Source organism: Coregonus clupeaformis, chromosome 8 (genome assembly GCF_020615455.1).
Source record: "Coregonus clupeaformis isolate EN_2021a chromosome 8, ASM2061545v1, whole genome shotgun sequence".
In the NCBI taxonomy this organism is placed as follows: domain Eukaryota; kingdom Metazoa; phylum Chordata; class Actinopteri; order Salmoniformes; family Salmonidae; genus Coregonus; species Coregonus clupeaformis.
Genome location: NC_059199.1, coordinates 61,471,065 through 61,490,258, shown reverse-complemented (window position 1 = coordinate 61,490,258; position 19,194 = coordinate 61,471,065). Strand labels below are relative to the sequence as shown.

General features: G+C 41.8%; 1 protein-coding gene across 1 annotated transcript in view; it reads left to right on the top strand.

Annotated features, from left to right (window-relative positions):
- Positions 1–19,194, top strand: part of LOC121572272 (sorting nexin-13) — a 49,183-nt gene that overhangs the window by 19,635 nt on the left and 10,354 nt on the right. The window contains exons 5-16 of the mRNA XM_041884290.2: positions 4,615–4,736; positions 7,310–7,431; positions 7,760–7,864; positions 9,846–9,934; positions 12,696–12,779; positions 14,029–14,167; positions 14,675–14,763; positions 14,880–14,979; positions 15,362–15,552; positions 16,740–16,847; positions 17,765–17,897; positions 19,016–19,053. Of these exons, the coding sequence (XP_041740224.2) occupies positions 4,615–4,736; positions 7,310–7,431; positions 7,760–7,864; positions 9,846–9,934; positions 12,696–12,779; positions 14,029–14,167; positions 14,675–14,763; positions 14,880–14,979; positions 15,362–15,552; positions 16,740–16,847; positions 17,765–17,897; positions 19,016–19,053 (1,320 nt within the window). The remainder of the gene's footprint in view (positions 1–4,614; positions 4,737–7,309; positions 7,432–7,759; positions 7,865–9,845; positions 9,935–12,695; positions 12,780–14,028; positions 14,168–14,674; positions 14,764–14,879; positions 14,980–15,361; positions 15,553–16,739; positions 16,848–17,764; positions 17,898–19,015; positions 19,054–19,194) is intronic.

Sequence of the window (19,194 nt, the reverse complement as noted above, 5' to 3'; positions counted from 1 at the left end):
GATGCATTCTGAGAAGCACAAGCATATGACCGTTGCTGCAAATGCAATTGTGGGAAAATGACAATTTTCAAAGCAAAATTCTAATCAAGTGCAAATTGGGGTCAATGCATATAGTCCAGGTAGCTATTTGGTTAACTATTTAGCAGTCTTATGGCTTGGGAGTAGAAGCTGTTCAGGGTCCTGTTGGTTCCAGACTTGGTGCAGCGGTACTGCTTGCTATGCGGTAGCGGAGAGAATCAAATCAAATCAAATGTTATTTGTCACGTGCCGAATACAACAGTGAAATGCTTACTTACAAGCCCTTAACCAACAATGCAGTTTTAAGAAAAAATACCAACCCCCCCCCCAAAAAAAAAGTTACAAATAATTAAAGAGCAGCAGTAAAAATAACAATAGCGAGGCTATATACAGGGGGTACCGGTACCGAGTCACTGTGGGGCATCGGTTAGTCGAGGTAATTGAGGTAATATGTACATGTAGGTAGAGTTATTAAAGTGACTATGCATAGATAATAAACAGAGAGTGGCTGGAGTCTGCACCGCCTGCTATAGAGGTCCTGGATGGCAGGGAGCTCGGCCCCAGTGATGTACTCGGCAAAAACGCACTAGGCTACCCGCTAACGCCTTGTGGTCGGATGCCAAGCAGTTGCCATATCAAATGGTGATGCAGCCAGTCAAGATGCTCTCAATGGTGCAGCTGTAGACATTTTTGAGGATCTGCTGGCCCATGCCAAATCTTTTCAGCCTCCGGAGGGGGAAGTGGCGTTGTCGTGCCCTCTTCACGACTGGGTTGGTGTGTGTGGACCATGATAGATCCTTAGTGATGTGGACACCGATGAACTTGAAGCTCTCGACCCGCTCCACTACAGCCCCATCGATGTGGATAGGGGGGTGCTTGGCCCTCCGTTTCCTGTAGTCCACGCTCAGCTTCTTTGTCTTGCTGATGTTGAGGGAAATGTTGGTGTCCTGGCACCACACTTTTTGGAAATCTGTTCCCAAGTATTCCCACGCATTATAGAGCGACGTGATCATATACAAATGTAAGCAAGGTTTGAAATGATTGTTTTAGTCATATTATATATGTTTGGGCTTCTTGCGGTCAATTTGCAGTCTACAAATTATTTGTAATTATGTTCCGGCCCCCCGACCATCTGCTCAAGAAAAAATCTGCTCGCGGCTGACTCTAGTTGATGATCCCTGCTGTCTCGTCATCGATGGTGAGCAGGCTTACCACCGTCGTTTCGTCAGCAAACTTAATAATGGTGTTGCAGTCGTGGGTGAACAGAGAATACAGGAGGGGACTAAGCACACACCCCTGAGGGGCCCCCGTGTTGAGGGTCAGTGTGGCTGATGTATTGTTGCCTACCCTCACCACCTGGGGCGGCCTATCAGGAAGTTCAGGATCCTGTTGCAGAGGGAGGTGTTTAGTCCCAGGGTCCTGAGCTTTGTGATGAGCTTGGAGGTCACTATGGTGTTGAACGCTGAGCTGTAGTCAATGAACGTCATTCTCACATAGGTGTTCATCTTATCCAGGTGGGAGAGGGCAGTGTGGAGTGCAATAAAGATTGCATCATCTGTGGATCTGTTGGGGGGGGGTATGCAAATATGAGTGGGTCCAGGGTGTCTGAGATTATGGTGTTGATGAGAGTACTTTCAAAGCATTTCATGGCTACAGATGTGAGTGCTACGGGGCGATAGTCATTTAGACAGTTTACCTTGGCATTCTTAGGCACAGGGACTATGATGGTCTGCTTGAAACATGTAGTTATTACAGACTGGGTCAGGGAGAGGTTGAAAATGTCAGTGAATACTGGTATTCCATCTGGCCCCGCGTCCGTGTTAATGTTAAGCTGTTTAAAGGTCTAACTCACATCGGCTACGGAGAGCGAGATCACTTAGTCGTCTGGAACAGCTGGTGCTCTCATGCATGGTTCAGTGTTGCTTGCCTCGAAGTGAGCATAGAAGGCATTAAGCTCATCTGGTAGGCTCGTGTCACTGGGCAGCTCCCGGCTGGGTTTTTCTTTGTAATCCCTGATAGTTTGCAAACCCTGCCACATCCGACAATTGTCAGAGCCGGCGTAGTAGGATTAAATCTTAGTCCTGTATTGATGCTTTGCCTGTTTGATAGCTCGTCGGAGGTCATAGTGGGATTTCTTATAAGCATCCAGATTGGTGTCCCGCTCCTTGAAAGTGGTAGCTCTAGCCTTCAGCTCAGTGCAGATGTTGCCTGTAATCCATGACTTCTGGTTGGGATATGGTGGTCCTCTGTAGCTCAGCTGGTAGAGCACGGCGCTTGCGCTTGTAACGCCAAGGTAGTGGGTTCGATCCCCGGGACCACCCATACACAAAAATGTATGCACGCATGACTGTAAGTCGCTTTGGATAAAAGCGTCTGCTAAATGGCATATTATTATTATTATTATTATTATTATTATTATTATTATATGTACGTACGTTCACTGTGGGGACGACGTTGTGGATACCCTTATTAATGTAGCCGGTGACTGATGTAGTAAACTCCTCAGTGTTATCGGATGAATCCCGGAACATATTCCAGTCTGTGAAACAGTCCTGTAGTTTAGCATCCGCTTCATCGGACCACTTCCGTATTGAGCTCGTCACTGGTACTTCCTGTTTTGAGTTTTTGCTTGTAACCAGGAGGATAGAGTTATGGTCAGATTTTCCAAAGGGAGGGCAAGGGATATGCATTCTGTGTGTGGAGTAAAGGTGTGATCTAGAGTTTTGTCACCTATACTTGCACTGTTGACATGCTGGTAAAAATGAGGTAAAACGGATTTCAGTTTCCTTGTCTTAAAATCACCGGCCACGAGAAGCGCCTCCTCTGGATGTGTATTTTCCTGTTTGCTTAAAGCCCTATAGATGGGCTAGATTTACAGTTACAGTTAGCTGGTGTTCTAAAGCCTAGTGTTTCCCTTCCACTTTAACACCCTATGGATGGGTTAGCTTCCAACTTCACAAAAATGATGTTGGCGCTTCCATGGGGCTGAAGTCAGCATGTTGTTGTGATTCTGGATTGCCAGATTGCTACCAAGAATGACAAGAAACCGCCATTTGGGGAATAATAAGTGGCTCGTTTCAGCTCGTTTCATCTTGTTCTTGATACAATGTCTTGTTTTGAGGTGTTTTAACTGATTTCATGTCAATGCTAATATGGCAATATATTTGCTTGCTAGCTAGCTAACCAACAACTGTAACAATCTATTTAAGAGACAACAAGGGCTAATTCAGCACATTTATTTATGTTTTCAATAAACAATGGTGACAAAATATAGCTTACATGTTGTCAACAATCTAAGCCAACCCCCGTCTGTTTTGCCCTATAGTTGTGCACGCGTCGGTTTTGTTAATAAACAACCAACCCGTCTATACAGCTTGTTGAGTGCCATAATCGGTTTGTTCTGGTAAATGGACAGCTACGAAAAAAATATAGCTGAAAACTCTTGGTAGATAATACGGTGTGCAGCTTTATCATGAGGTATTTTAACAAGCAAAAAACGTGAAACTTCCTTAACATTAGAGATTGTGCACCAGCTGCTCTTAACAAAGACACACCCCTCCCCCTTTAGTCTTACCCGAGGCTGCCGTCTGGTCTAGACAATGCATGAAGAAACGGATATATATTATCCGTGGCCTTGTTCAGCCATGACTACGAGAATCATAGAATATTACAGTTCTTCAGGTCCCGTTGATAGGATAGTCTCGGAGTTCATCCAGTTTTTTTTTTTTCCCAGTGACTGCACATTCTCCAACAGAACAGAAGGCATGGTGCAGTTTGCATCATATAATGCAAAATGCTTTATGTCTGTATTTTGAAAGTTATATGTATTTCAAACTTGATTGCTGACATGCAAAACATTTTGGGACTATATCAACAATGGACTAATGAAACAAATACCAAAATATGAGTTTTCCTTTAAGATCAGCATAAAGAAACACACAAAATAGCAGAATGTCAGGAGCCAGTAAAACGGCCGCTATCTACTGCAGTGCTGTCTTTCCAGGATCAACTACTGTTCTAGTTAGAGAGGAGAGTCACAGCTTTCTGTGCGTATATAAAGTATTTCTCACCTCTTAAAAATTGAGGTAATGGCACCACTTTACAACCGGAGTAGGCTGTAGTTAGTATGGTTTTGATCCGCCTCCGTAGCCGAGTGGAGTGCGCCATTTGCAGTGAATAGGCCTACATTTACATTACATTTACATTTTAGTCCTTTAGCAGACGCTCTTATCCAGAGAGACTTACAGTTAGTGAGTGCATACATTTTTCACACTGGCCCCCCGTGGGAAACGAACCCACAACCCTGGCGTTGCAAATGCCATGCTCTACCAACTGAACTACAGGGGACCTAGGCTACATCAAGTAGCCTAGGCCTAGCGCTGGAAAGTTGTTGTAGGACATTAGCCTACATTTACTGATAGATTCATCAATTAGCCTATTATCCTGGCTATCTACAAACAATATAATATTTAGAGTCAGCAATCTAGCTAAGTGTTTTGAGTTCCCACTTCCTCAGGTACGATGAACATGGAGTTCACAGCAACAATGATGACTGGCCTGTTTCTCTCTCTCTCCCTCCCTCCTCCCCCTCTCCAGGTCATCCTGTTTGCATTGAGAGATTATATCCAGTACTGGTATTACGCTCTGAGTGAGGATGAGTCTTTTCTGCTGGAAATCAGACAGACTGTCCAGAACGCTCTGGTCCAGTTCTCTACACGGTAATATTCTATTACCACTCTATTACTTCATTATAATACTGCATTATAAGTAGTCTATTACTACATTATAACTAGTCTATTACCACTCTATTACTACATTATAACTAGTCTATTACCACTCTATTACTACATTATAACTAGTCTTACTACATTATAACTAGTCTATTACTACATTATAACTAGTCTATCACCACTACTGCATTATAACTAGTCTATTAATACTCTATTACTACATTATAACTAGTCTATTACTACATTATAACTAGTCTATTACTACAATATAACTAGTCTATCACCACTACTGCATTATAACTAGTCTATTACTACTCTATTACTACATTATAACTAGTCTATTACCACTCTATTACTGCATTATAACTAGTCTATTACCACTCTATTACTGCATTATAACTAGTCTATTACTACATTATAACTAGTCTATTACCACTCTATTACTGCATTATAACTACTCTATTACTGCATTATAACTAGTCTATTACTACATTATAACTAGTCTATTACTACATTATAACTAGTCTATTACTGCATTATAACTAGTCTATTACCACTCTATTACTGCATTATAACTAGTCTATTACCACTCTACTGCATTATAACTAGTCTATTACCACTCTATTACTGCATTATAACTACTCTATTACTGCATTATAACTAGTCTATTACTACATTATAACTAGTATATTACTACATTATAACTAGTCTATTACTGCATTATAACTAGTCTATTACCACTCTATTACTGCATTATAACTAGTCTATTACCACTCTACTGCATTATAACTAGTCTATTACCACTATTACTGCATTATAACTAGTCTATTACTACATTATAACTAGTCTATTACCACTCTATTACTGCATTATAACTACTCTATTACTGCATTATAACTAGTCTATTACTACATTATAACTAGTCTATTACCACTCTATTACTGCATTATAACTACTCTATTACTGCATTATAACTAGTCTATTACTACATTATAACTAGTCTATTACTACATTATAACTAGTCTATTACTGCATTATAACTAGTCTATTACCACTCTATTACTGCATTATAACTAGTCTATTACCACTCTACTGCATTATAACTAGTCTATTACCACTCTATTACTGCATTATAACTACTCTATTACTGCATTATAACTAGTCTATTACTACATTATAACTAGTCTATTACTACATTATAACTAGTCTATTACTGCATTATAACTAGTCTATTACCACTCTATTACTGCATTATAACTAGTCTATTACCACTCTACTGCATTATAACTAGTCTATTACCACTCTATTACTGCATTATAACTAGTCTATTACTACATTATAACTAGTCTATTACCACTCTATTACTGCATTATAACTACTCTATTACTGCATTATAACTAGTCTATTACTACATTATAACTAGTCTATTACTACATTATAACTAGTCTATTACTGCATTATAACTAGTCTATTACCACTCTATTACTGCATTATAACTAGTCTATTACCACTCTACTGCATTATAACTAGTCTATTACCACTCTATTACTGCATTATAACTACTCTATTACTGCATTATAACTAGTCTATTACTACATTATAACTAGTCTATTACTACATTATAACTAGTCTATTACTGCATTATAACTAGTCTATTACCACTCTATTACTGCATTATAACTAGTCTATTACCACTCTACTGCATTATAACTAGTCTATTACCACTATTACTGCATTATAACTAGTCTATTACTGCATTATAACTAGTCTATTACTGCATTATAACTAGTCTATTACCACTATTACTGCATTATAACTAGTCTACCACTCTACTGCATTATAACTAGTCTATTACCACTATTACTGCATTATAACTAGTCTATTACCACTCTATTACTGCATTATAACTAGTCTATTACTGCATTATAACTAGTCTATTACTGCTCTATTGCTGCATTATAACTAGTCTTACTGCATTATAACTAGTCTATTACTGCATTATAACTAGTATATTACCACTCTATAACTAGTCTATTACTACTCTACTGCATTATAACTAGTCTATTACCACTCTACTGCATTATAACTAGTCTATTACCACTATTACTGCATTATAACTAGTCTATTACTGCATTATAACTAGTCTATTACCACTCTATTACTGCATTATAACTAGTCTATTACCACTCTATTACTACATTATAACTAGTCTATTACCACTCTATTACTGCATTATAACTAGTCTATTACCGCATTATAACTAGTCTATTACTGCATTATAACTAGTCTATTACCACTCTATTACTGCATTATAACTAGTCTATTACTGCTTTATAACTAGTCTATTACTGCTCTATTGCTGCATTATAACTAGTCTATTACTGCATTATAACTAGTCTATTACCACTCTATAACTAGTCTATTACTACTCTATTAATGCATTATAACTAGTCTATTTCTGCTTTTTAACTAGTCTTACTACTCTTATTACTGCGTCATAACTAGTCTATTACTACTCTATAACGACTGTATTACTACTGTTTTACCACACGGTTATACAGGTCTAAAGATGTAGACTGGCAGCCTTATTTGACCACCAGACTGGTGGATGACTTCGCTACTCACCTTCGAGTCTTCAGAAAGGCCCAAGACAGACTGGAGGGCAGGGAAGACAATAAACAGAGTAAGGGCACACACACACACACACACTCAGACAGACACACACACAGACACACACACACACACACACTCAGACACACACACAGACAGACACACACACTCAGACACACACACACACACACACACACACACACTCAGACAGACACACAGACACACACACACACTCAGACACACACACACACACACACTCTCAGACACACACACACACAGACAGACACACACAGAGACACACACACTCTCTTTCTCTATCAGACATGATGATGATGTGGATAATTATGAAGATGGTGGTGGTGGTGGTGATGTTTATGATCATGGTGGTGGTGTGTTTCTAGGGGACTTGTCGGAGGAGATGGTGGAGTCGTTCTTTGAGGCGGAGGTGGAGATGGAGAGGAACATCTGTAGAGACGTGGTCTGCACCTCCCTGAAGGATGAAGAAGGTACACACACACACACACACACCCTGAAGAACGAGAAAGGTTCACACGCTGCACCTCGGCAGTTGAAACACCTTTGAGCCTCTGTGTGTTTTAAATAGAAAGAAAGTCCCACACTCTATATGCGCCCAAGGATTTAATGGGTAAACCTCACCGTCTCACGTCAGATAGCACAACGCCGTCTGCAATGATCTGTCTGATAACTCGCAAACACTCATGGGATAGATCAAAAAAGTAGTTTGGCTACAATACGCTGTCGTAACATCCGAAAATGTTACTAAGGTCAGAGTTTATCTTACAAAAACTATAAACCTGTAGCTAATTTTGACATTTTCTTTTAAGTCTTAACTACCTAATTCTACATCTAGCTAAGGAGTATTGTGGTTGTAGAATCAGTATTGCGAAATTCGAAATGTGCATGAAAATTGGCTAGCTAGCTAACTATTTTGCTTGCTAGCTGAGCCAGTCTCCATATTTTTATTTTATTTTTTATTTTACCTTTATTTAACTAGGCAAGTCAGTTAAGAACAAATTCTTATTTACAATGACGGCCTACATTACTGCATTATAACTAGTCTATTACTGCATTATAACTAGTCTATTACCACTTACTGCATTATAACTAGTCTATTACACTGGCCAAACCCGGGCGACGCTGAGCCAATTGTGCGCCGCCCTATGGGACACCCAATCACGGCCGGTTGTGATATAGCCTGGAATCGAACCAGGGGGTCTGTAGTGACGCCTCAAGCACTGAGATGCAGTGCCTTAGACCGCTGCACCACTCGGGAGCCACATGAAACGCAAGTGATGCTAACCCGACGCCAGTTCACACACTCAATGCTGAATAAATACTCCCTCAAGGTAGCTACATAGCGTAGTAAAATTCTAGCTATAGCACAATTAATATGTTTTATGATAAGACAGTTTCTGTTCTGCTGTGTTTAGTGCACCGAGTTCTGCAGCAGCTGACTGCGCTAGCTGCGACTTCGTGTTGGCCAAGTGTTACAACGTAGCGAGTCATATAGAGGCGAAAGAAACGCACACCTATTTAGGCGAGGTGCTGGCGAACTGAGTAAAACACTTGGAAAAACGTTTCGACAGACAAGCTGTCTTCATCAGGGTATAATGACAAACGTAGCGAGTCACCAGTGCCAGCTATCAGGGACGGATACATACTGATTTCTGAGAACGACCCCATAACTTTGGTGCATTACAACTTCATCAGCAAGCTGGCAGACTAGCTACAGTAATGGCGATTCAAACAAACTGGTACTGGGCTGCTGACTGGGAACAAGTTTCCTCTGCTGATCGAACATGGTTTGCTGTAGCAGCCAATAGCCAGTGCAACAGTTCATAGCTATGGTAGTCCTGGCAACTAGTGTTAGGCAGATGAGCAAAATCTAGATTTGTAGGGATGAGTTCCACGGTTTGCTAGACAGATGGCTCCTGGAGACGCTTGTTGCGTTAGAATGACACCATCGGATGAAAGACAATGGGGTAAACCTTATAACCAACGGTTGGCAACGCAGCGCTTTCTTCAGGGTCAGCCGAAACGTTAGTAATGAAGTTTTCCCATTAAATTGTTGGGAGCATATATATCGTGTGCAACTTTCTTTTTCTACTGTTTACTCTCCGTTAGTCAGCACCTCTACAAAAAAGATGTGGGTGTGCGTCTGCTCCAGGTTTTTACCTCTGTGGGTTTATCATAAGGTTCACATTCAGATGCTGACTTTTCTCTCTGTCTGTCTCTGAGTGGGTTTATCATAATGTTCACATTCAGGCGCTGACTTCTCTGTCTGTCTCTGTGTGTCAGGGTTCCTGAGGGATCTGTGTGAGGCGCTGACTTCTCTGTCTGTCTCTGTGTGTCAGGGTTCCTGAGGGATCTGTGTGAGGTGGTGACTTCTCTGTCTGTCTCTGTGTGTCAGGGTTCCTGAGGGATCTGTGTGAGGCGCTGACTTCTCTGTCTGTCTCTGTGTGTCAGGGTTCCTGAGGGATCTGTGTGAGGTGCTGCTGTATCTGTTACTACCTCCTGGAGACTTCCACAACAAGAACATGAGATATTTCCTCAGGGTGAGACACACACACACACACACACACACACACTTTTGAGGATCTGAGGGCCCATGCCAAATCTTTTCAGCCTCCTGAGGGGGAAGAGGCGCTGTCGTGCCCTCTTCACAACTGTGCGCGTGTGGGGACCATGTTTAAGTCCTTAGTGATGTGGACGCCAAGGAACATGAAGCTCTCGACCCGCTCCACTACAGCCCTGTCGATGTGGATGGGGGCGTGCTCTCCCCTCTTTCTCCTGTAGTCCATGATCAGCTCCTTGGTCTTATTGACGTTGAGGGAGAGGTTGTTGCTCCGGCACCACACTGCCAAGGTCTCTGACCTCCTCCCTATAGGCTGTCTCATCGTCGTCGGTGATCAGGCCTACCACCGCTGTCGTCAGCAAACTTAATGATGGCGTTGGAGTAGTGCGTGGCCACACAGTCGTGTGTGAACAGGGTGTACAGGAGGGGACTAAGCACTCACCCCTGAGGGGGCCCCCGTGTTGAGAGTCAGCGCTGCGGAGGTGTTGTTGCCTACCCTCACCACCTGGGGGGGCGGCCCGTCAGAAAGGTCAGGTTCCAGTTGCAGAGAGAGTTGTTCAAAGTCAGAGTCCTGAGCTTAGTGATGAGCTTGGAGGGCGCTATGGTGTTGAACGCTGAACTGAGTCAATAAACAACATTATCACATTGGTGGGAGAGGGCAGTGTGGAGTGCAATAGAGATTGCGTCATCTGTTGATCTGCTGAGGCGGTATGCAAATTGGAGTGGATCCGGGGTGTCTAGGATGATTGTATTGATGTGAGCCACAAGCAGCCTTTCAAAGCATTTCATAAATACAGAGGTGAGAGCTACAGGGCGATAGTCATTTAGGCAGGTTACCTTGGACTTCTTGGGAACAGGGATGATGGTGATCAGCTTGAAACATGTTGGGATTACCGACTGGGACAAGGAGAGATTGAAAATATCCCTGAAGACACTTGCCAGCTGGTCTGCGCATGCTCTAAGAACACGCCCTGGTATTCCAGGGTTAAAAAAGGCACACTTGACTAAGTCGCTTTGGATAAAAGCGTCTGCTAAATGGCTTATAGTATTATTATATAGTAATCCATTGCTTTTGGTTTGGATACGTTCGTATAGTCACTGTGGGGACAATGTCAATGCACTTATTGATGAAGTCCGGTACTGATTTGGTAAACTCCTTCGGATGAATTCCGGAACATATCCCGGTCTATACTAGCAGAACAGTCTTGTAGCCTCACTTCCGTATTGAGCGCTTCACTGGTACTTCCTGTTTGAGCTTTCGTTTGTAAGCAGGAAGATGGAGTCAAGGTCTGATTTGCTGAAGGGAGGGCGAGCGAGGGCCTTTCATGCGTTTCTGTGGGTAGAATAAAAGTGGTCTCGAGTTTTATCGGCCCTAGTGCCACAGTAGACTTGTTGGTAGAACGGTTTTAAGTCTCCCCGCGTTAGTCTCCGCCCACCAGAAACGCTGCCCCTGGGTGTGCGGTTTCTTGTTTGTTTATGGCCCCATACAGTACTGATGGTGATGTAATGTGATTGTGTCCATGTTCCAGGAGATTCTGATGGTGATGTAATGTGATTGTGTCCATGTTCCAGGATATTCTGATGGTGATGTAATGTGATTGTGTCCATGTTACAGGAGATTCTGATGGTGATGTAATGTGATTGTGTCCATGTTACAGGATATTCTGATGGTGATGTAATGTGATTGTGTCCATGTTCCAGGATATTCCGATGGTGATGTAATGTGATTGTGTCCATGTTACAGGATATTCTGATGGTGATGTAATGTGATTGTTTCCATGTTACAGGAGATTCTGATGGTGATGTAATGTGATTGTGTCCATGTTACAGGAGATTCTGATGGTGATATAATGTGATTGTGTCCATGTTCCAGGATATTCTGATGGTGATGTAATGTGATTGTGTCCATGTTACAGGAGATTCCGATGGTGATGTAATGTGATTGTGTCCATGTTCCAGGAGATTCTGATGGTGATGTAATGTGATTGTGTCCATTTTACATGAGATTCTGATGGTAATGTGATTGTGTTCATGTTCCAGGAGATTCTGAAGATGGTGATGTAATGTGATTGTGTCCATGTTACAGGAGATTCCGATGGTGATGTAATGTGATTGTGTCCATGTTCCAGGAGATTCTGATGATGGTGATGTAATGTGATTGTGTCCATGTTACAGGATATTCTGATGATGGTGATGTAATGTGATTGTGTCCATGTTCCAGGAGATTCTGATGGTGATGTAATGTGATTGCGTTCCTGTTCCAGGAGATTCTGATGGGGATGTAATGTGATTGTGTCCATGTTCCAGGAGATTCTGATGATGGTGATGTAATGTGATTGTGTTCCTGTTCCAGGAGATTCTGATGATGGTGATGTAATGTGATTGTGTCCATGTTACAGGAGATTCTGATGGTGATGTAATGTGATTGTGTCCATGTTACAGGAGATTCTGATGATGGTGATGTAATGTGATTGTGTCCATGTTACAGGAGATTCTGATGGTGATGTAATGTGATTGTGTCCATGTTACAGGAGATTCTGATGGTGATGTAATGTGATTGTTTCCATGTTACAGGAGATTCTGATGGTGATGTAATGTGATTGGGTTCATGTTACAGGAGATTCTGATGGTGATGTGATTGTGTCCATGTTACAGGAGATTCTGATGGTGATGTAATGTGATTGTTTCCATGTTACAGGAGATTCTGATGGTGATGTAATGTGATTGTGTCCATGTTCCAGGAGATTCTGGCGCAAGGCGTTCTCCTTCCACTGGTCAACCAGCTGAGTGATCCTGATTACGTCAACCAGTTTGTTATCTGGATGGTTAGTATCAGTAAAAAACCAGGACAACAAAATATGATTTTCACTAGATTATATCCATAGAGTGGTCCTTTGGAGGAAGGATTGTTGACATATATTTGACATTTGTATCTAAAAGTATTATTGAGAAATAATTAATCAAAGTTGACATATTTATGACATTGTTGCCTTACCCAGGCCTCCTTTAAGACTCCATAATGTTTCATCTGTAGGTGATCCAAAACAGTAATCAGTGGCATATGAAGCTTTACCGCTTTCTCTGTAATATGAGTATCAGTGTTGTGTTCGAGACCACCTAAAGCGAGACCGATTTTCAAGACCAAAGCAAATCGAGTCGACCAAGACCTGGGGGGGGGGGGGCAGACTGAGTCAAGACCGGGAGGGGGGGGTGAGGGGTCCGAGATCGAGTCAAGACCGAGACCAGGAAAATGTGAATCCAATGGCAATGATGCATAAAAATGGCGGAATTCAGATATGACATAGTTTATCCACTGAGCTTTTAAACTACAGCGCGCGACATGGTTCAATGTGCCGCCAAATTAGCACTATCTACTTTTTTTGTTTTTCAAATTGCCACGAAATTGGAGCGAAAATTGGGATCATGTGTACTTTGCTTATGACGATACAAAAAAAGAGTGACGGACAGCGCTGTACAATACGGAAAACTTAGCAAACTAGGCATTTGTTGTACGTGCATGGAGCCGCCATCTTTATGCACCTCCGCTATTCAAGACCATGACTTTAGATTGTACTATGTTCAACAATATTGTGAAAATTTAACAAATAACTAATGGTGTATTTTCAATATTCATGTTTATATTTTTTAATATTCATAAATGAATATAAGAAAATTGTTATTGGAATCAAAATACTATTCATATTACAGAGCAAGCGGTAAAGCTTCATATGACACCTTTTTCTTTGTAGCAAATTTTTCTTTGTGACCACAGTGTCATAAATATGCCAACTTATATCTTATCAATTATGCTTTTGGAAAGAAATGTCAAATATATGTCAACAATCATTCCTCCAAAGGACCACTCTATGGATTAAATCTTGTGAAAATAAAAAAAATCTGGGGCTTTTTTTGTCCTGGTTTCATGAGGAATCAATCAAACGACATTGATAATCAATATCTGTATCATTATCAATATAACCACTTTATCAACCAGTTGTGGGTGGTTGGTAGAGATCAAGAACTGTTATAAATACAGCTGTTGTAGCACCTATTGACAAACCTGTGTGTGTGTAGATCCGGGACTCTAGCTGTAACTACGAGGCGTTTCTGAACGTCTTGAAGCTGACAGACAGAGTGTCTGAGCTGGAGGCTGTTAAAGACAAGGCTCTGGGAGAACTACAGTACCTACGATCACTGGACACCGCAGGAGACGGTACACACACACACACACACACACACACACACACACACACAGAGACACACACACACACAGAGACACACACACACACAGAGAGAGACACACACACACACACACACAGAGACACACACACACACAGAGAGAGACACACACACAGAGAGAGAGACACACGCACACACACAGAGAGAGAGACACACACACACAGATAGAGACACACAGAGAGAGAGACACACGCACAGAGAGAGACACACACACAAACACACACACAGAGAGAGAGACACACACACACACACAGAGACACACACACACACACAGAGAGAGACACACACACACACACACAGAGAGAGAGAGAGTGACACACAGTGACATGCATGACGCCACACTTAACAAAGTATACATAAAATCCTGAAAATCTAAAATATTCATATTTTTTCCCTCAACTCTCCTCTCCACATCCCACCCCTATCCTCCTCCTTCCTCCCTCTCATTCTACCTCGCCATTTCTCTCTCTCTCTCTCTCAGATATCAATGTAATAAAGAACCAGATCAACAGTCTGTTGTTTGTGAAGAAGGTCTGTGAGACCAGGATACAGAGGCTACAGTCTGGGAAGGTAAGACAGGAGTGAAGACGAGTCAACCGTAACACGTACTAAACCCCCCCTCGCGCTCTCTCTCAATTTCGCTTGTTCTCACCTTGTCTCTCCCTGTCTCCATCTGTCTACTGTAGGAGGTGGATGCTCTGAAACTAGCGGCTAACTTCGGCAAGCTGTGTATTATACCGCTGGAACACATCCTTGTACACAACATCGCCCTGCAGTTCTTTATGGGTTAGTACCACACACAACACTGTCTCTGTCCTGACATGCAAGCAAGCAAGCAGAGCTGTTCTTCTGCCTGGCAATAGATGGCTACAAAGTAACAACCCACACCTGACCTCTGACCTCTACCCTCTCTTGTAGACTACATGCTGGCGGCTGGGGCCCAGGCAGAGCTGTTCTTCTGGCTGACAGTGGAGGGCTACAGAGTAACAGCTGACCTCTGACCCTGACCCTGACCTCTAACCTTTGACCTCTACCCTCTCCTGTAGACTACATGCTGGCGGCTGGGGCCCAGGCAGAGCTGTTCTTCTGGCTGACAGTGGAGGGCTACAGAGTAACAGCTGACCTCTGACCCTGACCTCTAACCTTTGACCTCTACCCTCTCCTGTAGACTACATGCTGGCGGCTGGGGCCCAGGCAGAGCTGTTCTTCTGGCTGACAGTGGAGGGCTACAGAGTAACAGCCCAGCAACAACTAGAGGTGATGGAGGTACGGCAGAAGGAGGGAAAGAAGGGAGGATCCACTAAAGGATTGCTGAAGGCTGCAGCACTAGGGGTGTATGAGCAGTACCTGTCTGATAAGGTAACACACACACTTTCACCACACACACACACACACACACACACACACACACACACACACACACACACACACACAGACACACACTTTCACCACACACACACACACACACTTTCACCACACACACACACACACTTTCAACACACACACACACACACAGACACACACTTACTTTTACTTAAAGGGATACTTTGGGATTTTGGCAATGAGGCCGTTGGTGCAATAGTCCCAGTCAGTATTAGATAGAACGTTGCGTCCTTGCCCGCCTGTGGGGAAAACAACCTGTGGTTACCTAGGTTACCCCATTAGCTAACAACAACAACTCTTTGTTGTCTGCTTGTTTTAGTCAATTACAAAACTACATTTAAGAAAAGTACAACATGTCTAAAGATTACTTTTCAACATTGCCTGCTCCCTAGTGTTCTCACTCCCTCATGCCCCTTTCCATGACGGTGCTAGCAGCCACTTGAGTGAGTGAGTGAGTGAGTGAGTGAGTGAGTGAGTGAGTGAGTGAGTGAGCGCTAGCTAGCTACCGACCGGAACATTAATCTAGCCAAGACCAACAACACAAACAGACAGACGATACAGTAGTGAGTGGAGTTACAAATGAACTGTGCTAAACAAGTTAAGTCTTACCTGTGATGAAATGTTTTCCACACACATAGCTACATGTAGCCTACATGGATACCGGGTTCCCACATTTCCCACTCTCCCACGCCGAATAGCCTGAAACCACAGGGCTCTTCTCGCAGGCTCTATTTCCCTACGTGGGAGCATTGGGAACCGCAGGCTCTATTTCCCTACGTGGGAGCATTGCGAACCGTAGGTTGGGATTTTTGACCTGGTTACATGTACATTGAACAACACAGCAGCTTTTCGGCATGTTTTGTTATTTCTGTATAACAAAAAATCGACTACGAAGTTGCCTCTTTTACAATGGGGGTCAATAGGAAAGAATGTTGGTTTTTCCCCAATTTGTGGTCGAGGGAAATTCCTTATTGTTACGTGAATACCAACTGGGACTATGGCTGGAAGGCATTGAGCTAACTTCCTTCATACTGGACACAGATACATAAAAATGGTATCCACGAGTTCATCTGACTCTGGGGAAGTATCACTTTAAAATCCTGAAGTATCACTTAAACATACACACGTTTTCTTTCAATTGTATAATCTTTCTTGCTCTCCAGGCGTCCCCCAGGGTGCAGGTAGAGGAGGTGTCTGTTCTCAAACTGGGAGAGAAGCTACAGAAGGTCGGTGACCCCACGCCAGAGATATTCGACGACATCCAGAGAAAGGTGGGTTTGTGTTTTAATTATCTTTAAAAAAAAAATCAAACTATCAACAGTTTTATCAGACTATCAACTGTTTTATCAACTGTTTTACCAACTGTTTTATCAGACTATCAACTGTTTTACCAACAGTTTTATCAGACTATCAACTGTTTTATTAACTGTTTTATCAGACTATCAACTGTTTTACCAACTGTTTTATCAGACTATCAACTGTTTTACCAACTGTTTTATCAGACTATCAACTGTTTTATTAACTGTTTTACCAACTTTTATCAGACTATCAACTGTTTTATTAACTGTTTTATCAGACTATCAACTGTTTTACCAACTGTTTTATCAGACTATCAACTGTTTTACCAACTGTTTTATCAGACTATCAACTGTTTTACCAACTGTTTTATCAGACTATCAACTGTTTTATTAACTGTTTTATCAGACTATCAACTGTTTTACCAACTGTTTTATCAGACTATCAACTGTTTTACCAACTGTTTTATCAGACTATCAACTGTTTTATTAACTGTTTTATCAGACTATCAACTGTTTTACCAACTGTTTTATCAGACTATCAACTGTTTTACCAACTGTTTTATCAGACTATCAACTGTTTTACCAACTGTTTTATCAGACTATCAACTGTTTTATTAACTGTTTTATCAGACTATCAACTGTTTTACCAACTGTTTTATCAGACTATCAACTGTTTTACCAACTGTTTTATCAGACTATCAACTGTTTTATTAACTGTTTTATCAGACTATCAACAGTTTTATTAGACTATCAACTGTAACAGCTACTGTAACCAGCATCTCTGAGATATTGGAAACCTTTGTACTTAATGTTTCATTGTCGATCCAAATAAAGTATTCACGTGTTCTGACGTGCGTGCCCGTGTGTGTGCGTGTCTGTGTGTGTTGCAGGTGTATGACATGATGCTTCGTGATGAGAGGTACTACCCTTCATTCAAACAGAGTCCTCTCTACATCAGGATGTTAGCTGAGCTGGACATGCTCAAAGAACCCTCCTATAGAGGATCAGATGACGGAGACGGAGGTAAGTACAGGTTCTGTCTGTATGTTGTTAGCCTAGCTTAACCCTAACCCAGGGGTGTTAAAATCAATTCCTGGAGGGCAGAGAGTCTGTGGGTTTTCGCTCCTCCCTTGTACTTGAATAATCAATGAAGGTCATTGATCAGTTAGGAACTTCCCTCATCTGGTTGCCTAGGTCTTAGTTGGACAAATATAACAAAAATATGAACACAGCCCAACAGAAATGGAGTTTGACACCCCTGGCTTAACCCATTCTCCATGACTGTGAAGAGTAACTGTTGTCCTATATCAATTCAATTCAAGGGGCTTTATTATCATGGGAAACATATGTTTACATTGCCAAAGCAAGTGAAATAGATAATAAACAAAAGTGAAATAAAAAATGTACAGTAAACATTACACTCACAAAAGTTCCAAAAGAATAAAGACATTTCAAATGTCATATTATGTCTATATACTGTCGTGGAAATTCTACACATGGGACACTCGAAGTAAATCTTAAATTAGTCATTATTATCAGTGCGCTGGAGAGGTTCCAACCAACTCAATGCACCAAGTACACATGTCGATCAGGAGCTCCACCGGGGCATACCCGTTAGATCCCTTATATACTGGTTACAGACACGTTACATAGGCATAGTTCATAGGGTTGGTTCGGGCATGTGTCTGACACCATCTCCTATCTTAACTTATAGAACATATTCTGTGCATTCTGCCAAATAGTCTGAAGGAGGAAGTCATGACGGCCACTGTGTATTCTCTGTTTAGGGCCAAATAGCATTCTAGTTTGCTCTGTTTTTTTTTTTTTTGTTAATTCTTTCCAATGTGTCAAGTAATTATCTTTTTGTTTTCTCATGATTTGGTTGGGTCTAATTGTGTTGCTGTCCTGGGGCTCTGTGGGGTCTGTTTGTGTTTGTGAACAGAGCCCAAGGACCAGCTTGCTTAGAGGACTGCACTGCATGCATTATTTGGTGTTTTACGTTGTACACTGAGGATATTTTTGCAGAATTCTGCATGCAGAGTCTCCATTTGGTGTTTGTCCAATTTTTTGAATTCTTGGTTGGTGTCTATAACTCTTTGCTTCTCATCTCTCTCTCTCTCTCTCTCTATCTCTATCTACAGAATCGTTCAACGGTTCTCCAACAGGAAGCATTAATCTAGTAAGTCCTCGTCACCCCCTGAGACACCAGCTGTCATTAACTACAGCCAGTCATAGTGCTGTCTGTTACAACAGGTTTTACTGGACCCCTACTGCTGTAGAGTTGTTAACATTTAACACCAGTTAAGAAATGGTTGACTTT